Source organism: Delphinus delphis, chromosome 1 (genome assembly GCF_949987515.2).
Source record: "Delphinus delphis chromosome 1, mDelDel1.2, whole genome shotgun sequence".
Lineage (NCBI taxonomy): Eukaryota > Metazoa > Chordata > Mammalia > Artiodactyla > Delphinidae > Delphinus > Delphinus delphis.
The window spans coordinates 43977751-44000431 of NC_082683.1; the positions used below are offsets into that span (position 1 = coordinate 43977751).

General features: G+C 39.0%; 1 protein-coding gene across 2 annotated transcripts in view; it reads left to right on the forward strand.

Moving 5' to 3' along the window:
- The window catches only part of SCP2 (sterol carrier protein 2), a 163755-nt gene that overhangs the window by 130944 nt on the left and 10130 nt on the right, over positions 1-22681 (forward strand). For both annotated transcript variants that reach the window (XM_060022190.1, XM_060022200.1), the window contains one exon: positions 12240-12369. In XM_060022190.1, coding sequence (XP_059878173.1) covers positions 12240-12369 — 130 coding nt within the window. The remainder of the gene's footprint in view (positions 1-12239; positions 12370-22681) is intronic.

Below are 22681 nucleotides of genomic sequence, written 5' to 3' on the forward strand. Positions count from 1 at the left end.
TGGTAGTGTATATATGTCCATGCTACTCTTGCACTTCGTCCCAGCTTACCCTTCCCCCACCCTGTGTCCTCAAGTCCATTCTCTACATCTGCGTCTTTATTCCTGTCCTGCCCCTAGGTTCTTCAGAACCTTTTTTTTTTTTTAGATTATATGTATATGTGTTAGCATACAGTATTTGTATGTATGTATCTTTCTGACTTACTTCACTCTGTATGACAGACTCTGGGTCCATCTAGCTCACTACAAATAACTCTATTTCGTTTCTTTCTATGGCTGAGTAACATTCCATTGTATTATGTGCCACATATTCTTTATCCATTCATCTGTTGATGGACACTTAGGTTGCTTCCATGTCCTGGCTATTGTAAATAGTACTGCAGGGCTTCCCTGGTGGTGCAGTGGTTGAGAGTCTGCCTGCCGATGCAGGGGACGCGGGATCGTGCCCCGGTCCGGGAAGATCCCACATGCTGCGGAGTGGCTGGGCCCATGAGCCATGGCCGCTGAGCCTGCGCGTCCGGAGCCTGTGCTCTGCAACGGGAGAGGCCACAACAGTGAGAGGCCTGCATACCGCAAAAAAAAAAAAAAAAAAAAAATAGTGCTGCAGTGAACATTGTGGTGCATGACTCTTTTTGAGTTATGGTTTTCTCAGGGTATATGCCCAGTAGTGGGATTGCTGGGTCGTATGGTAGTTCTATTTTTAGTTTTTTAAGGAACCTCCATACTGTTCTCCATAGTGGCTAGGTCAATTTACATTGCCACCAACAGTGCAAGAGGGTTCCCTTTTCTCCATACCCTCTCCAGCATTTGTTGTTGTAGATTTTCTGATGATGCCCATTCTGACTGGTGTGAGGTGATACCTCATTGTAGTTTTGATTTACATTTCTCTAAAAATTAGTGATGTTGTACATCTTTTCATGTGCCTCTTGGCCATCTGTATGCCTTCTTTGGAGAAATGTCTGTTTAGGTCTTCTGCCCGTTTTTGGATTGGGTTGTTTGTTTGTTTAACATTGAGCTGCATGAGCTGTTTATATATTTTGGAGATTAATCCTTTGTCCATTGATTCGTTTGCAAATATTTTCTCCCATTCTGAGGGTTTGTCTTTTTGTCCTGTTTATAGTTTCCTTTGCTGTGCAAAAGCTTTTAAATTTCATTAGGTCCCATTTGTTTATTTATTTTTTTATTTCCATTACTCTAGGAGGTGGGTCAAAAAAGATCTTCCTGTGACTTATGTCAAAGAGTGTTCTTCCTATGTTTTCCTCTAAGAGTTTTATAGTGTCCGGTCTTACATTTAGGTCTTTAATCCATTTTGAGTTTGTTTTGTGTATGGTGTTAGGGAGTGTTCTAATTTCATTCTTTTAAATGTAGCTGTCCAGTTTTCCCAGCACCACTTATTGAAGAGGCTGTCTTTTCTCCATTGTATATCCTTGCCACCTTTGTCATAGATTAGTTCACTATAGGTGTGTGGGTTTATCTCTGGGCTTTCTATCCTGTTCCATTGATCTATATTTCTGTTTTTGTGCCATATTGTACCATATTGTCTTGATTACAGTAGCTTGGTAGTATAGTGTGAAATCAGGGAGTCTGATTCCTCCAGCTCCGTTTTTTTCCCTCAAGATTGCTTTGGCTATTTGGGGTCTTTTGTATCTCCGTACAAATTTTAAGATTTTTTGTTCTAGTTCTTTAAAAAATGCCCTTGGTAATTAGATAGGGATTGCACTGAATCTGTAGATTGCTTTGGCGAGTATAGTCATTTTGACAATATTGATTCTTCCAATCCAATAACATGATATATCTCTCCATCTGTTCGTGTCATCTTTGATTTCTTTCATCAGAGGCTTATAGTTTTCTGAGTACAGGTCTTTTACCTCCTTAGGGAGGTTTATTCCTAGGTATTTTATTCTTTTTGTTGCAGTGGTGAATGGAATTGTTTCCTTAATTTCTCCTTCTGATCTTTTGTTGTTAGTGTATAGGAATGCAAGAGATTTCTGTGCATAAATTTTTTATCCTGCAACTTTACCAAATTCATTGATTAGTTCTAGTAGTTTTCTGGTAGCACCTTTTGGATTATCTGTGTGTAGTATTATGTCATCTGCAAACAGGGACAGTTTTACTTCTTCTTTTCCAATTTCTATACCTTTTATTTCTTTTTCTTCTCTGATTGCTGTGCCTAGAACTTCCAAAACTACGTTGAATATTAGCGGTGAGAGTGGACATCCTTGTCTTGCTCCTGATATTAGAGGAAATGCTTTTAGTTTTTCACCATTGAGAATGATATTCGCTGTGGGTTTGTCATATATGGCCTTTATTATGTTGAGGTTGGTTCCCTCTATGCCCACTTTCTGGAGAGTTTTTATCATAAATTCGTGTTGAATTTTGTCAGAAGCTTTTTCTGCATCTATTGAGATGATCATATGGTTTTTATTCTTCAATTTGTTAATGTGGTGTATCACACTGATTGATTTGCATATATTGAAGAATCCTTGCATCCCTGAGATAAACCCCACTTGATCGTGGTGTATGATCCTTTTAATGTGTTGTTGGATTCTGTTTGCTAGTATTTTGTTGAGGATTTTTGCATCTATATTCATCAATGGTATTGGTCTATAATGTTTTTTATAGTATCTTCGTCTTGTTTTGGTATCAGGGTGAAGGTGGCCTCATAGAATGAGTTTGGGACTGTTTCTTCCTCTGCAATTTTTTGGAAGAGTTTGAGAAGGATGGGTGTTAGCTCCTCTCTAAATGTTTGATAGAGTTCACCTGTGAAGCCATCTGGTCCTGGACTTTTGTTTCTTGAAAAGTTTTTAACCACAGTTTCAAATTCATTACTTGTGATTGGTCTGTTCATATTTTCTATTTCTTCCTGGTTCAGTCTTGGAACTTTATACCTTTCTAAGAATTTGTTCATTTCTTCCAGGTGGTCCATTTTATTGGCATAGAGTTGCTTGTAGTAGTCTCTTATGATGCTTTGTATTTCTGTGGTGTCCATTGTAACTTCTCCTTTTTCATTTCTAATTTTATTGATTTGAGTCCTCTCCCTCTTTTTCTTGATGAGTCTGGCTAAAGGTTTATCAATTTTGTTTATCTTCTCAAAGAACCAGCTTTTAGTTTTATTGATCTTTGCTGTTCTTTTCTTTGTTTCTATTTCATTTATTTCTGCTCTGATCTTTATGATTTCTTTCCTTGTACTGACTTTGGGTTTTGTTTGTTCTTCTTTCACTAGTTCCTTTAGGTGTAAGATTAGATTGTTTCTTCGAAATTTTTCTTGTTTTTTGAGGTAGGATTGTTTTGCTATAAACTTCCCTCTTAGAACTGCTTTCACTGCATCCCATAGGTTTTGGATCGTCGTGTTTTCATTGTCATTTGTCTCTAGGTATTTTTTGATTTCCTCTTTGATGTCTTCATTGATCTCTTAGTTATTTAGTGATGTATTGTTTAACCTCCATGGGTTTGTGTTTTTTACATTTTTTTCCCCTGTAGTTTATTTCTAACCTCATAGCATTGTGGTCGGAAAAGATGCTTGATATGATTTCAGTTTTCTTAAATTTACCGAGGCTTGATTTGTGGCCCAAGATGTGATCTATCCTGGAGAATGTTCCGTGTGTACTTGAGAAGAAAGTGTATACTGCTGTGTTTTGATAGACTGTCCTATAAATATCAATTAAATCTATCTGGTCTATTGTATCATTTAAAGCTTGTGTTTCCTTATTAATTTTCTGTCTGGATGATCTGTCCATTGGTGTAAGTGAAGTGTTAAAGTCCCTCAATTTCCTCTTTTATAGCTGTTAGCATTTGCCTTATGTGTTGAGGTGCTCCTGTGTTGGGTGCATGTATATTTATAAGTGTTGGATTGATCCCTTGATCATTATGTAGTGTCCTTCCTTTTCTCTTGTAACTTTCTTTATTTTAAAGTCTATTTTATCTGATACGAGTATTGCTACTCCAGCTTTCTTTTGATTTCCATTTGCATGGCGTATCTTTTTCCACACCTTCACTTTCAGTCTGTATGTTTCCCTAGGTCAGAAGTGGGTCTCTTGTAGACAGCATATGTATGGGACTTGTTTTTGTATCCATTCAGTGAGCCTGTGTCTTTTGGTTGGAGCATTTAATCCATTCACATTTAAGGTAATTATCAGCTTGTATGTTCTTATTACCATTTTCTTAATTGTTTTGGGTTTGTTTTTGTAGGTCCTTTTCTTCTCTTTTGTTTTCCACTTAGAGAAGTTCCTTTAGCATTTGTTGTAGAGATGGTTTGGTGGTGCTGAATTCTCTTTGCTTGTCTGTAAAGATTTTGATTTCTCTGTCGAATCTGAATGAGATCCTGGCTGGGTAGAGTAATCTTGGTTGTAGGTTCTTCCCTTTCATCACTTTAAATATATCTTGCCACCCCCTTCTGGCTTGTAGAGTTTCTGCTGAGAAATCAGCTGTTAACCTTATGGGAGTTCCCTTGTGTGTTGTCATTTTTCCCTTGTTGCTTTTAATAATTTTTCTTTGTCTTTTTAATTTTTGTCTATTTGATTAGTGTATGTCTTGGTGTGTTTCTCCTTGGGTTTATCCTGCCTGGGACTCTCTGTGCTTCCTGGACTTGGGTGGCTATTTTTTTCCCATGTTAGGGAAGTTTTCAACTATAATCTCTTCAAATATTTTCTCGAGTCCTTTCTCTCTCTCTTCTCCTTCTGGGACCCCTATAATGTGAATGTTGTTGCATTTAATTTTGTCCCAGAGGTCTCTTAGGCTGTCTTCGTTTCTTTTCATTCTTTTTTCTTCATTCTGTTCTGCAGCAGTGAATTCCACCATTCTTTCTTCCAAGTCACTTATCCATTCTTCTGCCTCAGTTATTCTGTTAATGATTCCTTCTGGTATTTTTCATTTTAGTTATTGTATTGTTCAACTCCGTTTGTTTGTTCTTTAATTCTTCTAAGTATTTGTTCTTTAATTCTTCTAGGTGTTTGTTAAACATTTCTTACATTTTCTTGATCTTTGCCTCCATTCTTTTTCTGAGGTCCTGGATCATCTTCACTATCATTATTCTGAATTCTTTTTCTGGAAGGTTGCCTATCTGCACTTCATTTAGTTGTTTTTCTGGGGTTTTATCTTGTTCCTCTATCTGGTCCATAGTCCTCTGCCATTTCATTTCATCTATCTGTCTGTGAATGTGGTTTTCGTTCCACAGGCTGCAGGATTATAGATCTTCTTGCTTCTGCTGTCTGCCTTCTGGAGGATCAGTAATTAGTTCTTGATAGATAATAATCATACTAAAGCAATCTAACAGTAACTCTCCAAAATAGAGAGTTATTCTCTTCAGGTAAAATTAGGTATTTACTTCATTGTTTCAAACTTAAAGATACCTTGGAATTTCATAATTGATTTTAATTGTGACCAACGAGGCACAGTTACAGCCACAGTCACATAATTCCAATTACACATGTATTAAGCTGACCAGTGGGCTGAAATAAAGGATTCAGAACATTTAAGGTGTGCATTTCACTCATGTTAGAGCCACAGTGTGAAGGCAAGCATTGTGCAGATCTTGTAACTCCCTTATTATAGCACAAAGGATTTCTTAACACCTTAAGGTGATTGTGCTGTGGATGGGAAAACAGCTAAAGTGACTGATGTGTCTTGACAAAGTACCCTGCATTTCTAGAATTTTCATAATGATCAACAATCTTCCTGATGTAGAGGGGGCCAGGGCTGACAGTTCCCAGCAGGCAGGCAGTGGCCCAGGAGCTTGCAGACCTATCTTGCTGCCATCTTGAGGGATACACCCTTGTTAGTCTACCTGTTTTGTTTTAATATTCATTTATTTATTTTTTTGGCTGCGCCAGGTCTTAGTTGCGCTATGTGGGATCTTTAGTTGCTGCATGTGTGATCTAGTTCCCTGACCAGGGATTGAACCCAGGCCCCCTGTGTTGGGAGTGTGGAGTCTTAGCCACCGGACTGTCAGGGAAGTCCCTACCTGTTATTTTATAACCTGCTTTCTTCTCTTGATAGTATGTTCCCTGCCCATAAATATAAATCCTTACCATCAGTTTTAATGACCCCATAGTACACGTTTGAATATAGGTATCATAATCTATATAACTAGCCTCCTGTGTTGAACATTGTGTTGTATTTAAATCTTGCAAGTAAAAAAAACAGGTATAATAAATTTCCTTTTGCCCTCATTTTTAAATACTTAACGCCATGATTACCTCAGCACAACTAGTTAGAAGGGGAAATTGTTGGGTTGTTGGATATGTATGTTTAGCTTTTTGATACGTGTTGCCAAACTATCCACCAAAAAGAGGGAACTTATTTACAGTTCGTGAGAGTGATGGTTTTTTCTTCACACTATCTCCAGTGCTTTGTTGGCTGGCTTTAAAAAAATCTTTGCCAATAGTAGGGAAATATATCTCATTATTGTTTTTTAAATTTCTTTTATTACAAATGTCCACTAAAGTGAAGCTGGACTCTCTAAGGGCTCAGCTTGAAAAAAATTTTTTTCATGCCACCAGTATTTGCCTGCAGAGTAATCCATAGGATAGTTGCTTCTGCCAGGTTGTCCCTTATTTTTTCTTTTTTTTCGACTTTATTCTGTCAAAAAAGAAAATAGTTTAGAGAGTATCTGTTATGGCTGTATGTCAACCATTGCATATTTCATTACTGGGATTAACGAAACAGTGCTGTTTTTATTTCACAGTTTTCTTTTAGCTTTGCAAATGTATGCCTCTTGCTCCCATTTTAATTCTTTTCTTCTCCTTCTGTAACCTCACTTGCATGGACCTTGTCCCCTTGTTTCTTTTTTCCTTCCCACGATTGTCAGTTTCCTAAATGTTTGCAGTACTAGAAAGTGAAAGTCTTGGAATCTTTTGTCAATTCATGCATTTTCTGCATTGCAAAGGAAGCCTGACAAGAGATTTTATTTCCACTTTTGTTTTCGATAGCAATACCCCATTGCCCTTCTTTGAATTGTCTTAATTTTTTGTTCCTATTAAGTTTACAACAGGACCTACTCCTTGACCCTTTGCCTACTCAGAAAGAAGTACTTTTCTTCAAGCAAGCAGGCACTTAGAACTTTCTTAGTATTAGTGATCTCTAGTGTTGCAACAGATATGTATTTTCTTTACCCTTTTAACTCTCTCCTCCTTGTCCATTTCCTTGCCCTCTTTCACTCCTTCTTCAATTGAAAATGTTTTATTGACCAAAGGATTTGATTTTATAAGAGGATCAGTTGGTTGTCAAAAGTAACAGCAGGTGCAAAATTAATCTACATCTGTCTTAAGGATGTGGGAGGAATTTCCAGGTATTCAGGTAGAATTCCTAAACGTTTGCTGGTGATTTCCTGCTCTAACTTGTTGGTGTCTAACATAACTATTCCTGAGGCATTGTGCAAGCAGATGACGCATAGATGCAGCTGGAAGTAGCTGTTCATGGGCTCTTGGCCCCAAAGGAAGCCTGGCTCCTTGGGTGGCCCAGCACACCAGCGTTACTACCTACTCTTCTAGATTATCTCCACAGAACCTTGAAGGATAAAGGATTTTAAGGAATGTGGAAAAGACTTGAACTTTCTTTTAATTTATTTATGGTGACAGAAACTACTTTTATAGGCTAAATTTTGGAAGTATTGATATAACCTACTTTGCCATATGGTATGAGCAAATGGAAAGAGCTTTGAATTTGAAGTTAAACCAACCTGAGATTGATTTCTGGTTGTGTTGCTTACTTGTCATACGTCCTTGCCCTTCAGGAAACATTGAGTTTAGTGGGAAAATAGACATGGGAAATTTTTCCCGGGAAAAAAAAAAAAACTGCTTTAGCAAGAAACTTGCAGGTGGGTGTATGTGCAAAGGGCTATCAAAATGTCCAGTAGAGGCAGAAACGCCTTTCCAGAAGAGTTAACGTGTGAGCTGAGACTTGAATTGATGAAGTTAGGTGGGAATGGAGAGTAGGAGGAGGTGAGTGAACTGGGACAGGGCATGAGCAAGGGCATAGAGGCATGTATGTTCATGGCATTCAAAGTGGTCAGAACAAAAAAACCTGGGGAGGATGAAAAAGGGGCTGAAGATAAGAACATATAAATATCCTTCAGATTATGAAGAATTTTGAATGATGGCAGACTTTATCCTGTAGGCTGTGGGGAGCCATTTAAATTCAAACGTGAAAGTGATATTTATGTTAGTGTTAGGTGGGTTATATTAGAGGGATTAGTTGGCAGTAGGATAGAGAATAGTCTAAAGGGTTCTTAACCTTTTAGAGCCTCAGTAATTTTTTCTGCTTAATGAGCTAATATTAACACCTGTGCAACTACTTTCAGGGTTTTATGAAAATTAAAGAAATAATGTATATAAAAGCACTTGAAAACTTTATAGCCCCCAAAAGATTATTGTTGTTACTAGTTTTTCCGAAAGTTAACTTAATTTGAGTGAGATGTTTTAAGGGAAGCCAAAATAAGAGAATTTCTCTCCTTCACTTTAAAAATTTGACAATCATTTTGATTTCTTGATTTAATTAGAAAATGTTGGTAGTTGATTTCAGGACAGTCACATGTTAAGAATTGCTTCCATGGCTGTTGAGATAAGTAGGCCTAGATTAAATATTTTTAGAATAGCTTCTTTGGAGTCCTAAGACCCATGGTTCATTCTAGATAGGTTCAGGTGTGTTATCTATGTACAAGAAAAAGATTGACACACCCACTAGGATAACTAAAATAAAAAAGACAGACAAGAATGTTGGTAAGGATGTAGAGAAATTGGAACCTTCATTTGTTGCTGGTAGGAGTGTAACATGGTGCAGCCACTTTAGAAGACAGCTTGATAGTTCCTCGAAAGGTTAAACATTACCTTATGACCCAAATTTTTACTTCTAAATATAAGAGGAATTAGATCCTATGTCCATATAAAAACTTGTGCACAAGTGTCCATAGCAGTATCATTGATAATAGCTGAAAAGGGGAAACAGCCACCAACTGGTGAATGGCTAAACAAAATGTGCTGCATCCATACAATGGAATATTATTTGGCCATCAAAAGGAATTAATTACTGATAACGTGCTTTAACGTGGATAAACCTTAAAAGCATTATACTAAGTGAATGAAGCCAGTAACAAAAGACCATATACTGTATGATTCCATTTGTGTGAAATGTCCAGAATAAGCAAGTCCATCAAGACAGAAAGTAGGTTAGTGGTTGCCAGGGGCCGGCAGGAGGGGAGGATGGTGGGGGTGGGGGTGACTGCTAATGTGTATGGTTTTCTTTTTGGGGTGATGAGAATGTTCTAACATTAGATAGTGGTGTTGGTTGCACAACTTTGAATATACTAAAATACCACTGAATTAATATACTTTAAAAGGATTAATTTTTTGATATATAAATATCTCAATGAATTTGTTATAAAACAAACAAAACACAACAAAAAGAAAGAACTTAGGCCAGACTCTCTGCATACGTAGAAACAGAGGTTAGTAACTGATAATAATTATTTGAGTATTTCAGGTACTTAGCACAGTGCCTGAACATAGTAAACACTAAAGTCTTTGTTAAAAGAAGAAATATTATGATACCAAAAGGAGGAATCTTGGATATAAATTATTGCAGGGATGTAAGGCTGAAAAAAAAAAGGTGGTAAATAAAAACTCGATTAGAAATTATAAGAAAACTGAAAAGATAGCCAATTCCAGAATAAATATGTAAAGATGAATATATTTTCTATATATTTGCAATTACCTAGTCATGAAATATAATGAAAAATATATTATTAACAAGAGTAATATAAAATATTAAAAAACTAAGAGTAAACTTGGCAAGAAATGTACAAAAGCCTATATGGGGGAAAATGACAAAATATTGCCAAGGGACATCAAGGAAAACTTGAAGATACACCATCTTCATGGATGGGAGGACTTAATATTGTAAAGATATTACTTTTCCTCCAAACAGATCCATATATTGTATGTAGCCCCATTTATTTATTTGTTTGTTTATTTATTTTGGCTGCGTTGGGTATTTGTTGCTGTGCGCAGGCTTTCTCTAGTTGTGGGCGAGTGGGGGCTACTCTTTGTTGCTGTGCATGGGCTTCTCATTGCTGTGGCTTCTCTTGTTGTGGAGTATGGGCTCTAGGCACATGGGCTTCAATAGTTGCAGCATGAGGGCTCAGTAGTTGTGGCACATGGGCTCTAGGGCGTGCAGGCTTCAGTAGTTGTGGCGTGCCAGCTCAGTAGTTGTGGCTCGCGGGCTCTAGAGCACAGGCTCAGTAGTTGTGGTGTACGGGCTTAGTTTCTCTGTGGCATGTAGGATCTTCCCAGACCAAGGATTGAACCCATGTCCCCTGCATTGGCAGGTGGATTCTAAACCACTGCCCCACCAGGGAAGTCCTATAGCCCCATTTTCGGGGGAAGAACTAACTAAATGATTATAATGTACATCTAGAGGAAAAAATGTCCAAAACAAATCCAAGAATAGTTAAGAATCTTTCTAAGAGAGGAATTATGGTATTTACTGTACCAAAGAGTAAAGTACATTTATAAAGCTATAATACTGGCACAGGAATAGCAGACAGATCATACAGTAAAATAATGGGGAAAAATGCCAGCGTTTATTGAGCAGTTACTCTGTGCTTTGTGGGTATTTAAATACCATACAACTCTATGAGGGTAGCTATATTATTATCTCCCTTTCACAGATAAGAAGACTGAGATTCAGAGAGATTTAGTAAATTGCTCAGGGTTATATAAGTAATGGCAGAGCAGGAATTCAAACCGATGCTGATTGCAAATTCATTGTTATTAATTAGTAAAATTTAGTTCTTGGAGATTAACCTTAAGTAAATGAGGTTATGTAAAAATACTTAGATGTAAGAACGTTATGTACAGCATTGTTATAAGAGCCAGAAGTTAGGACTAACCTTAAACATCAAGCAGCAGAGTATTGGTTAAATAAAGTATAGTACACGTCTACAATTAAAGACTATGTATGGTCATTTAAAGTTATATGGAAGAATACTTAATGACACAGTAATAAGGATAGCTATATTAAACCGAAAAGTGGATTACAAAACAGTATATATACTCATTAAAAATATATATATGGGGGCTTCCCTGGTGGCGCAGTGGTTGAGAGTCCGCCTGCTGATGCAGGGGACACGGGTTCATGCCCCGGTCCGGGAAGATCCCACATGCCACAGAGCAGCTAGGCCCGTGAGCCATGGCCGCTGAGCCTGCGCGTCTGGAGCCTGTGCCCCGCAACAGGAGAGGCCACAGCAGTGAGAGGCCCAAGTACCGCAAGAAAAAAAAAAAAAAAAAATATATATATATATATATATATATGTAGAGAAAAAAGAGGAGATTTATATCAAAATGTTATTTTCTCTGAGTGGTGAAATTATGAATGATTTGTTTTCTTTTTGCTTCTCAATATTTTCTATTTTTTCTGCAGTACAATATGTTTTTTTCTCTGAAGAAAAATAATTGCAATAAAATTATTGTGTGTGTGTTTTTTTTTAAGGTGTGTGAGTTATTCACCCTGCCAGCCGGGTTAGCGGGTCCTCTGTGCTCCTGTAGGCCCCTGTGTTCCCCTTTTTCGTAGTGATCATAGTGTATTATCATTTACCCTTCTAACTCCGTAGCGTCTGGAATAAAGTCTGGTGCCAATCATTGTTTCGGTCAATCAATATTTCAGTAAGGAAGGATGAAACAGAGTGGGAATGAAGGGGAGAGGGAGGGAGAAAGGAAACCAACCTACGGAGATGTGGATCTGAGGTTATTTTTCCAGCTTCATTCCTCAAGATCCAAAAGTAGGTGGTGGATGGTATATTACTTGTATAATTCTTTATACTAATCCAGGAAATGAGTTGAACCACTTATCTTTAAATTCTGATTGTGCAAGAACAAAAATACATGTGAAGGAATTTACCTACAAAGAAAAGAGGCGTTAGGCTTCCTACATTGAGAGAGGCCGGAGTGAATCTTTCAGAAATTATTGAGACAAATGAAGGCTATTTCAATAGAAAATGCTGCTGTGCCACCCACTCTCCCATTCTCCCTGTCCTTCCACCAGTTGTATCCAGAAAGCCATTTTCAACAGAAGATTTGGCAGGTGACGCAGTTGTTGCCTGGTTGCCTTTCAGACTTTTCTGGGTAAAAGATCCTAAGGGAGCTTGGGGACTGTCTGCTGACCCAGCTGCTCACATCCTGTATCTATTTAAAAATTTGGGGAAAAGCCAGAGGAATGAACTTCATATAACTCTGTGTTATTTTTATTTCCAGGAAGGGGAGCAGTTTGTGAAGAAAATCGGTGGTATTTTTGCCTTCAAGGTGAAGGACGGCCCTGGAGGTAAAGAAGCCACCTGGGTGGTGGACGTGAAGAATGGCAAAGGATCAGTGCTCCCTAACTCAGGTCAGTGCAGTGATGACTTCATTTGTAGGAGTACTGACAAGTTCACAAAGAAAAATGGGGGCCTGCTTTGGTGTTTTCCAAAAGGGCTGGCTTTAGAGTTCCAGGACCTTGTTAAAGAACTGGGGAATCCTTGGGAACAGGAATAGGTCACAGCTGCTTCCTCCCAAAGACGGGAAGGCTCCATCACTGTCACCAGCCATAGGCTTTGGAATTAAACAGACTTGGGTTTGGAGTCCTGGTCCTGCCACTCACAGATTCTGGCCTTGAACAAATTATTTCACTTCTCTGAGCTTTGTTTTTTTCATTTGTAAATGGGAATAATAAATGGTACCTATTTCATAGGGTCACGTGAGGATTAAGAGCATTATCTCCTGATTAGCCTGTGAAGCATATGCTTCAGTGTATGGTTATGTGTCCTCAGAAGACCTGTCTGTACTCACTGCCTCCACTTCTCTCACCCAGTCTTTCTCTCACCCATTCCAGTCAGCTTTGGTCCTCATTATTATCCCAGAACTGTTCTTGTCAAGGTCAGGTAACCGCCATGTTGGTAAATTGAGTGGTTAATTCCCAGCCCTCATAATTATATTATTCTTCCAGGCTTTCTTCTTACCTACTGGCTGTTCCTTCTTGGCCTCTGTCCCTTTTTTTTTCTGCATCTCTAAAAGTCTAAATGTTGGAGTGCTCTAAGGCTCAGTTCTATCTCCATTTAGTCCCTGGGACTCTCATCTAGTTTCATGCTTTTAAAACCGTCTCTACACTGATGACTCCCAGGTATCTTCAGTGTGAACTCAGCTACTGAACTCCAAGGTGTGTATCCAGCTGCATAATTGACAAGTTTACTTGGATCCTTAGTAGGCATCTCAAGGCTAACATGTATGAAATTGAACTGCTGATCTTCCTCCCACTCCCCTTTAATTATGTTCTCCTCGAACTGTCTTCTGCATCTTGCTAAATTGCTCCTCTGTCTTACCAGTTCCTCAGTCTAAAACCCTTGAAGTCATGCTTAGCTCTTCTTTTTTTTTTTTAATTGAAGTATAGTTGATTTACAATGGTGTGACAATCTCTGCTGTACAGCAGAGTGACTCAGTTATACACATATACACGTGCTTTTTTTAATATTCTTTTCCATTATGGTTTATCCCAGGAGTTTGGATATAGTCCCCTGTACTATACAGTAGGAGCTGTTGTTTATCCATTCTAAATGTAATAGTTTGCATCTACCTTGGCTCTTCTTTTTCTCACACTCTACAGTGTAATCCGCCAGCAAATTCCATCCTATACTACTACCACCTTGGTCCTCCATCATTTTTTGCCTGGTCTCCCTGTTTCTAACCTTCTGCCCTGTTTCTGTACACACCAGCTGGAGTGATCATTTTAAAACTCAAGTCAGCTCACAGGGTAAAAACCAGGGTTCTTATAATCACACCACATGATCTGGCCCTAGTCTTCTCTGTCTTATTATACTCTCCCTCACTTTGCTCCAGTTACACTGGCCTCCTTGCTATTGCTTGAACGTGGGCGTTCGCAGTTCAGGGGCTTTTACTGCCTGGAGTCGTCATCCCTCACATATCCTCATGGCTTGTTCTCCCATTTCCTTTGGTTTTTGCCCAAATGTCACCTTCTCAGTGAGCCTTTCCCCAACCACACTTCTAAATCACACCCCCATTACCATTCCCTATTGTCCTTTTCTGCCTTATTTTTCTTTATAGCACTTACCGCCATCTGATACCATATCTTATTTCTTTACTTATCATCCATCCCCCCCACTTGAGTTGTAAGCTGCATGAAGGCAGAGCTTTGTGCCTCTTAGGTTCACTGCTGCATTCACAGTGCCTAGAATAGTACCTGTCACATGGTAGGCCTTCAGTAAAATAAATAAATAAAAAGTGAACAGCAGAATGAATGAATGATGCTCAGTAAGTGGTAGCTATATTGTATGTTATGTTTCTCTCGGAGAGAGCCTGGTGCGATTAAGAGATGGGATGGATAGGAACTAGCGTTTTAGAGGGCTATACTATGAACTTTGAAAACGATTTTATATATAATCAATCCCTTAAATCTTTTTGAGTAGAAAAGTGAAAGTCAGAGCTTTCTAAATACTCTGCTGTTTTAGAGGATGAAGCTGGTGTATTCGACCTGATGAATTAGAAATGAAGAAATCAGAAGCAGAGAGAGCAATTAGGAGGATGGATGGTACCACCATCTAAGTAAGCAAAAAGGATAGCCGAGTGTTGGCAGTGAGAAAAAAGGATGTTGTTACATGGTAGTTGCTAGGGGTGTTTGGGGTGAAGTTGATGGTACTTGGAAGCTGTGAAGGAGAAGGAGATATATCAAAGATGGTAGAGTTCGTTATTGCTACATTACTGGGGAAGGTCCTGGAGGAGACAATGTCATCAGGAGCACAGGTGGAAGGAGGGTTAGCCTTAACAAGGAGGGATGGATACTTCTTCCTCTAAGAGGGGGTAGATAAATATTCAGGGGCATTTTGAGGTACAGAGGGGTTTGGCAGAGATCCTGGAATAGAGTTTAGAGCTTGGAGAAAGGAGAAGATGTTAAGAGCAGTGTTATATGTACTGTTGAATAAGGAATCAACTAGAGATTAATGAAGGAAAAGCTGAGTGGTAGTAAGGGTATCTGGTGTGGGCAGCATTTTTTTTTCTCAAAATGAGTGGGCAGAAAAATAACTATGTTTACATTCTGTGAGCTGCCATCTAACATGATGTACGAAGAAAAACTAAATGCTTCATCTAGATTCTAGCTTTTAGAAATAAAAAGAACTTTGGGGAAATAATGCCAATTTTTTTAAAAGACTGAATGTTAATGGTTACTTCAGGATTATATATTGACATGTCTAGACAGATGTCAAGGTGATTTTTTTTAAGTTTTTATTTTTCTTTAATTTTTATTTTTATTGGAGTATAATTGCTTTACAATGTTGTGTTAGTTTCTGCTGTACAATGAAGTGAATCACCTATATGTATAAATATATCCTCTCCCTCTTGGACCTCCCACCCACCTAGGTCATCACAGAGCATCAGGCTGAGCTCCCTGTGCTATACAGGAGGTTCCCACTAGCTATCCCTTTTATACATGGTAGTGTATTTATGTCAAACCTAATCTGCCAATTCATCCCACCCTCCCTTTACCCCCCGGTGTCCACATGTCTGTTCTGTATGTCTGCGTCTCTATTCCTGCCCTGCAAATACGTTCATCTGTACCATTTTTCTAGATTCCACATATATGTGTTAATATACGATATTTGTTTTTCTCTTTCTGACTTCACCCTGTATGACTGACTCTGGGTCCATCCACATCTCTACAAATGACCCAGTTTTGTTCCTTTTTATGGTTGAGTTATATTCCATTATATATACGTACCACATCTTCTTTATCCATTTATCTGTTGATGGACATTTAGGTTGCTTCCATGTCCTGGCTATTGTAAATAGTGCTGCAGTGAACATTGGGGTACATGTGACTTTTGTTTTTAATGTAACTTTTTTTTTTAACTTATTTTATTTTTTTGGCAGCGTTGGGTCTTCATTGCTGCACGCGGGCTTTTTCTCTAGTTGTGGTGAGCGGTGGCTACTCTTCGTTGTGGTGCACGGGCTTCTCTTTGTGGTGGCTTCTCGTTGCAGAGCACGGGCTCTAAGCACATGGGCTTCAGTATATGTGGCATACGGGCTCAGTAGTTGTGGCTCACGGGCTCTAGAGCTCAGGCTCAGTAATTGTGGTGCACGGGCTTAGTTGCTCCGCAGCATGTGGGATCTTCCCAGACTAGGGCTCGAACCTGTTACCCCTGCATTGGCAGGTGGATTCTTAACCACTGCACCACCGGGGAAGCCCACATGTGACTTTTTGAATTATGGTTTTCTAAGGGTATATGCGCAGTGGTGGGATTGCTGGGTCATATGGTAGTTCGATTTTTAGTTTTTTAAGGAACCTCCATACTGTTCTCCACAGTGGCTGTATCAATTTACATTCCCACCAACAGTGCAAGAGGGTTTCCTTTTCTCCACACCCTCTCCAGCATTTATTGTTTATAGATTTTTTGATGATAGCCATTCTGACTGGTGTGAGCTGATATCTCATTGCAGATTTGATTTGAATTTCTCTAATAATTAGTGATGTTGAGTATCTTTTCATGTGCCTCTTGGTCATCTGTATGTCTTCTTTGGAAAAATGTATGTTTAGGTCTTCCGCCCATTTTTTGATTGGCTTGTTTGTTTTCTTGATATTGAGCTGCATGAGTTGTTTGTATATTTTGGAGGTTAATCCTTTGTCCATTGCATCATTTGCAAATATGTTCTCCCAATCTGAGGGCTGTCTTTTCGTCTTATGTTTTCCTTTGCTGCACAAAAGCTTTTAAGTTTAATTTAGGTTCCATTTGCTTATTTTTGTTTTTATTTTCGTTATTCTAGGAGGTGGGTCAAAAAAGATCTTGCTGTGATTTATGTCAAAGAGTGTTTTTCCTATGTTTTCGTCTAAGAGTTTTGTAGAGTCCCGTCTTACATTTAGGTCTTTAATCCATTTTGAGTGTATTTTTGGGTATGGTGTTAAGGAGTGTTCTAATTTCATTCTTTTATATGTAGCTGTCCAGTTTTCCCAGCACCACTTATTGAAGAGGCTGTCTTTTCTCCATTGTATATTCTTGCCTCCTTTGTCATATATTAGTTGACCATAGGTGTGTGGGTTTATCTCTGGGCTTTCTATCCAGTACCGTTGATCTATATTTCTGTTTTTTGTGCCAATACCATACTGTCTTGATTACTGTAGCTTTGTAGTATAGTCTGAAGTTGGGGAGCCTGATTCCTACAGCTCTGTTTTTCTTTCTCAAGATTGCTTTGGCTATTTGGGGTCTTTTGTGTTTCCATACAAATTGTAAATTTTTTTGTTCTAGTTCTGTGAAAAATGCCATTGGTAATTTGATAGGGATTGCATTGCATCTGTAGATTGCTTTGGGGAGTATAGCCATTTTCACAATATTGATTCTTCTAATCCAAGAACATGGTATATTTCTCCATCTGTTTGTGTCATCTTTGATTTCTTTCATCAGTGTTTTATAGTTTTCTGAGTACAGGTTTTTTGTCTCCTTAGGTAGATTTATTCCTAGGTATTTTATTCTTTTTGTTGTGATGGTAAATGGGATTGTTTCCTTAATTTCTCTTTCTGCTCTTTTGTTGTTAGTGTATAGGAATGCAAGAGATTTCTGTGCATTACTTTTGTATCCTGCAACTTTACCACATTCATTGATTAGTTCTAGTAGTTTTCTGGTGGCATCTTTAGGATTTTCTATGTGTAGTATCATGTCATCTGCAAACAGTGACAGTTTTACTTCTTCTCTTCCAATTTGTATTCCTTTTATTTCTTTTTCTTCTCTGATTGCTATGGTAGGACTTCCAATACTATGTTGAATAAGAGTGGTGAGAGTGGACATCCTTGTCGTGTTTCTGATCTTAGTGGAAATACTTTCAGTTTTTCACCATTGAGAATGATGTTTGCTGTGAGTTTGTTATATATGGCCTTTATTACATTGAGGTGTTTTCCCTCTCTGCCCACTTTCTGGGGAGTTTTTATCATAAATGGGTGTTGAATTTTGTCAAAAGCTTTTTCTGCATCTATTGAGATGATCATATGGTTTTTATTCTTCAATTTGTTAATGTGGTGTATCACATTGATTTGTGTATATATATATATGTATATATATTTTAGTTTATAACAACAACAATTTTTAATGGAAGCACAATATAAAAAGATCTAAATTGTGACATAAAAAAACATAAAAGGAGGGTAAGAGAAAGGTAGAGTTTTGTGTGTAATCGAAGTTAAATTGTTATCAACATAAAAAAGACTGTTATATCTATAAGCTATTTTATGTAAGCCTCGTGGTAACCGCAAAGCAATAACTTACAGTAAATTCACAAAAATAACAAAAAGGGAATCAAAGCATACCACTACAGAAAATATGATTGTGTATATTGAAGAATCCTTGCATCCCTGGGATAAATCCCACCTGATGATGGTGTATGACCCTTTTAATGTGTTGTTGCATTCTGTTTGCTAGTATTTGTTGAGGATTTTTGCATCTATATTTATCAGTGATCTTGGTCTTTAATTTTCTTTTTTTGTAGTATCTTTGTCTGGTTTTGATTTCAGGGTGATGGTGGCCTCGTAGAATGAGTTTGGGAGCATTCCTTCCTCTGCAGTTTTTTGGAAGAGTTTGGGGAAGATAGGTGTTAGCTCTTCTCTAAATGTTTGATAGAATTCACCTCTGAAGCCATCTGGTCCTGGACTTTTTGTTTGTTGGAAGATCTTTAGTTATAATTTCAATTTCACTACTTGTGATTGGTCTGTTTATATTTTCTAATTCCTTCTGGTTCAGTCTTGGAGAGTTTTTTCTTTCCAAGAATTTGTCCATTTCTTCCAGGTTGTCCATTTTAATGGCATATAGTCGTCATTGCAGTCTTATGATCCTTTGTATTTCTGTGGTGTCAGTTGTAATTTCTCCTTTTTTATTTCTAATTTTATTGATTTGAGTCCGCTCCCTTTTTTACTTGATGAGTCTGGCTAAAGGTTTATCAATTTTTTTTTTATATTCTCAAAGAACCAACTTTTAGTTTTACTGATCTTTGCTGTTGTTTTCTTTGTTTCTATTTCATTTATTTCTGCTTTGATCTTTATGATTTCTTTCCTTCTACTGACTTTGGGTTTTCTTTGTTCTTCTTTCTCTAGTTGTTTCAAGTATAGGATTAGATTGTTTATTTGAGATTTTCTTGTTTCTGGAGGTGAGATTGAATTGCTATAAACTTCCCTCTTAGAACTGCTGTAGCTGCATCCCATATGTTTTGGGTTGTCATGTTTTCATTGTCATTTGTTTCTATGTATTTTTTAATTTCCTCTTTGATTTATTCAGTGATCTCTTGGTTATTTAGCAATGCAGTGTTTAGCCTCCATGTATTTGTGTTTTTTACAGTTTTTTTTTTCCTGTAATTGATTTCTAACCTCATAGTGTTGTGGTCAGAAAAGATGTTTGATATGATTTCAATTTTCTTAAATTTTCCAAGGCTTGATTGTGACCCAAGTTGTGATCTATCCTGGAGAATGTTCCATGTGCACTTGAGAGGAAAGTGTATTCTGCCACTTGCGGGTGGAATGTCCTATAAATAGCAATTAAATCTATCTGGTCTGTTGCATCATTTAAAACCTGTGTTTCCTTATTTATTTTCATTTTGGATGATCTGTCCATTGTTGTAATTAGGTGTAAAGGTCCCCCACTATTATTGTGTTAGTCTTGATTTCCCCTTTTATGGCTGTTAACATTTGCCTTATGTATTGAGGTGCTCCTATGTTGGGTGCATAAACATTTATAATTGTTATACTTACTTCTTGGATTGATCCCTCGATCATTATGTAGGGTCCTTCCTTATCTCTTTAACAGTCTTTATTTTAAAGTCTATTTTATCTGATATGAGTATTGCTCCTCCAGCTTTCTTTTGATTTCCATTTCCATGGGATATCTTTTTCCATCCCCTCACTTTCAGTCTGTATGTGTCCCTAGGTCTGAAGTGGTTTCTTGTAGACAGCATATATACGGGTCTTGTTTTTGTATCCATTCAGTGAGGCTGTGTCTTTTGGTTGGAGCATTTAATCCATTTTCATTTAAGGTAAGTATCGATATGTATGTTCCTATTACCATTTCCTTAATTGTTTTGGGTTTGTTTTTGTAGGTCTTTTTCTTCTCTTGTGTTTCCCACCTAGAGAAGTTCCTTTAGCATTTGTTGTAAAGCTGGTTTGTTGGCGCTGAATTGTCTTATAGCTTTTGCTTGTCTGTAAAGCTTTTGATTTCTCCATCAAATCTGAATGAGATCCTTGCTGGGTAGAGTAATCTTGGTTGTAGGTTTTTCCCTTTCATCACTTTAAATATATCCTGCCACTCCCTTCTGGCCTGCAGAGTTTCTGCTGAAAAATCAACTGATACCCTTATGGGGATGCCCTTGTACGTTATTTTTTGCTTTTCCCTTGCTGCTTTTAATTTTTTTTTTTGTTTTTTTGATTTAATTTTTGTTAGTTGGATTATTATGTGTCTTGGTGTGTTTCTCCTAGGATTTATCCTGAAGGGACTTTCTGTGCTTCCTGGACTTGGTTTGCTATTTCCTTTCCCATGTTAGGGAAGTTTTCAACTATAATCTCTTCAAATGTTTTCTCAGACCCTTTCTCTTTCTGTTCTTCTTCTGGGACCCCTATAATTCAAATGTTGGTGCGTTTAATGTTGTCCCAGAGGTCTCTAGGACCGTCCTCAATTCTTTTCATTCTTTTTTCTTTATTCTGCCCCTTGGCAGTTATTTCCACAATTTTGTCTTCCAGCTCACTTATTTGTTCTTCTGCCTCAGTTTTTCTGCTATTGATTCCTTCTAGTATATTTTTCATTTCAGTTATTGTGGTGTTCATCACTGTTTGTTCTTTAGTTCTTCTAGGTCTTTGTTAACATTTCTTTTATTTTCTGGATCCATGCCTCCATCCTGTTTCTGTGATTTTGGATAATCTTTTTTTTTTAATTAATTAATTTATTTATTTTTGGCTGCATTGCGTCTTTACTGCTATGCACAGGCTTTCCCTTATTGCAGTGAGTGGGGGCTATTCTTCATTGTGGTGCGCAGGCTTCTCATTGCAGTGGCTTCTCTTGTTGCAGAGCACAGGCTCTAGGCATGTGAGCTTCAGTAGTCGTGGCACACGGGCTCAGTAGTTGTGGGTCATGGGCTCCAGAGCGCAGGCTCATTTGTTGTGGCACATGGGCTTAGTTGCTCCACGGCATATGAACCTGTGTCCCCTGCACTGGCAGGCGGATTCCTAATCACTGCACCACCAGGGAAGCCCCTGGATCATCTTTACTATCATTACTCTGAATTCTTTTTTCAGGTAGGTTGCCTATTTCCTCTTCATTTATTTGGCCTTGTAGGTTTTTACCTTACTCTTTCATCTGTAACATATTTTTTTGTCGTCTCATTTTTTTGATGGGTGGGGCTGTGTTCCTTCTTACTGGTTGTTTGGCCTGAGGCGTCCAGTGCTGGAGTTTTTACAGTTGGATAGAGCTGGGTCTTGGTGCCGAGATGAGGACATCCGGGAGATCTCACTCTTATTAGTATTCCCTGAGGTCTGAGGTTCTCTGTTAGTCCAGTGGTTTGGACTCAGTGCTCCCACCACAGGAGCTCAGGGTTGACCTCTGGCCTGGGAACCAAGATCCCTTAAGGTGCACAGCGCAGCAAAAGAAAAAAAGAAAGGAGCAGTACAATAACAAAGAATAAAAGATAAAATTAGAAAAATTTTAAAGTTAGAAAAAAATATATATAAGTGAAACAACAAGGTAAAACACAACCACAACCCCCCCCCCCGAAAAAAAAAGAAAAATGGGCCAGAAAAGGCCTTGGCTGTGGGGGCAGAGCTTAGGTTGGGGTGGGGCCTATGCTCAGGATCCATGAGGCAGGAAAAGGCAGCATGGCTGGAGGGGGCCTCGGACAGCGGAGTTCAGAGGTAAGGCCCTGGGTGGGAGTGCAGGGCCGGGGTTTAGGCCCAGTGTAGCTGGAGGGGGCCTCGGAGGGCGGAGGATCTGGCCTGGGACCACAGTAGGCTCCCAGGTGCCCGAATGAGTGGGGGAAACGCTGACCTAGTTCCCTTCCCATCCTCCCGGTCCCTGCTGATCCCCTCACTGTGAGTGGGCCCGTCCCGAGGGTGGAAACCCCACCCTTCCGCAGCCGCCCCTCAGTGCACTGGTCCCGTCTGGCCTCTACTCCCCACCCACGCCCTCAGGACCCGGGCGGCCAGAGGGGGTCTGGGAGGGCAGAGGATCATGCCCGGGACCTCAGTAGGCTCCCCAGGGCCCAAGTGGGTGGGGGAAATGCTGGCTGCCTTCCCTTCCGATCCTCTGGCCTCTCAAGGGTCTCTCCCCATCCCCGTTGCTCCCCTCACCGTGGATGGGCTCCTTCAGGTGTGAGAACCCCTCCTCTCCCCCAGCCGTCTCTCAAGGGTGCCGGTCCCGTCCCACCTCCACTTCTCCTCCCTGCTCCCTCCCCGCCACGTCCCATCTGGTCATTCGGGGTTCCTCCCATCCCTTTAGGTGTCTGTGGTTCCCCACCAGTACCTGGTAGGTGCCCTAGTTGTGAGGAGACGTGAACTCTGTGTCCTCGTACTCCTCCATCTTGACTCTGCCCCCAAGGAGATTTTTGGAGAAAAATTTTCCTGTTTTGTTGTTATTGTTTGTTTGTTTTGAAAGATTATATGCTTATGGAAACATATGGCAAATTTTCAGAAAAACCTT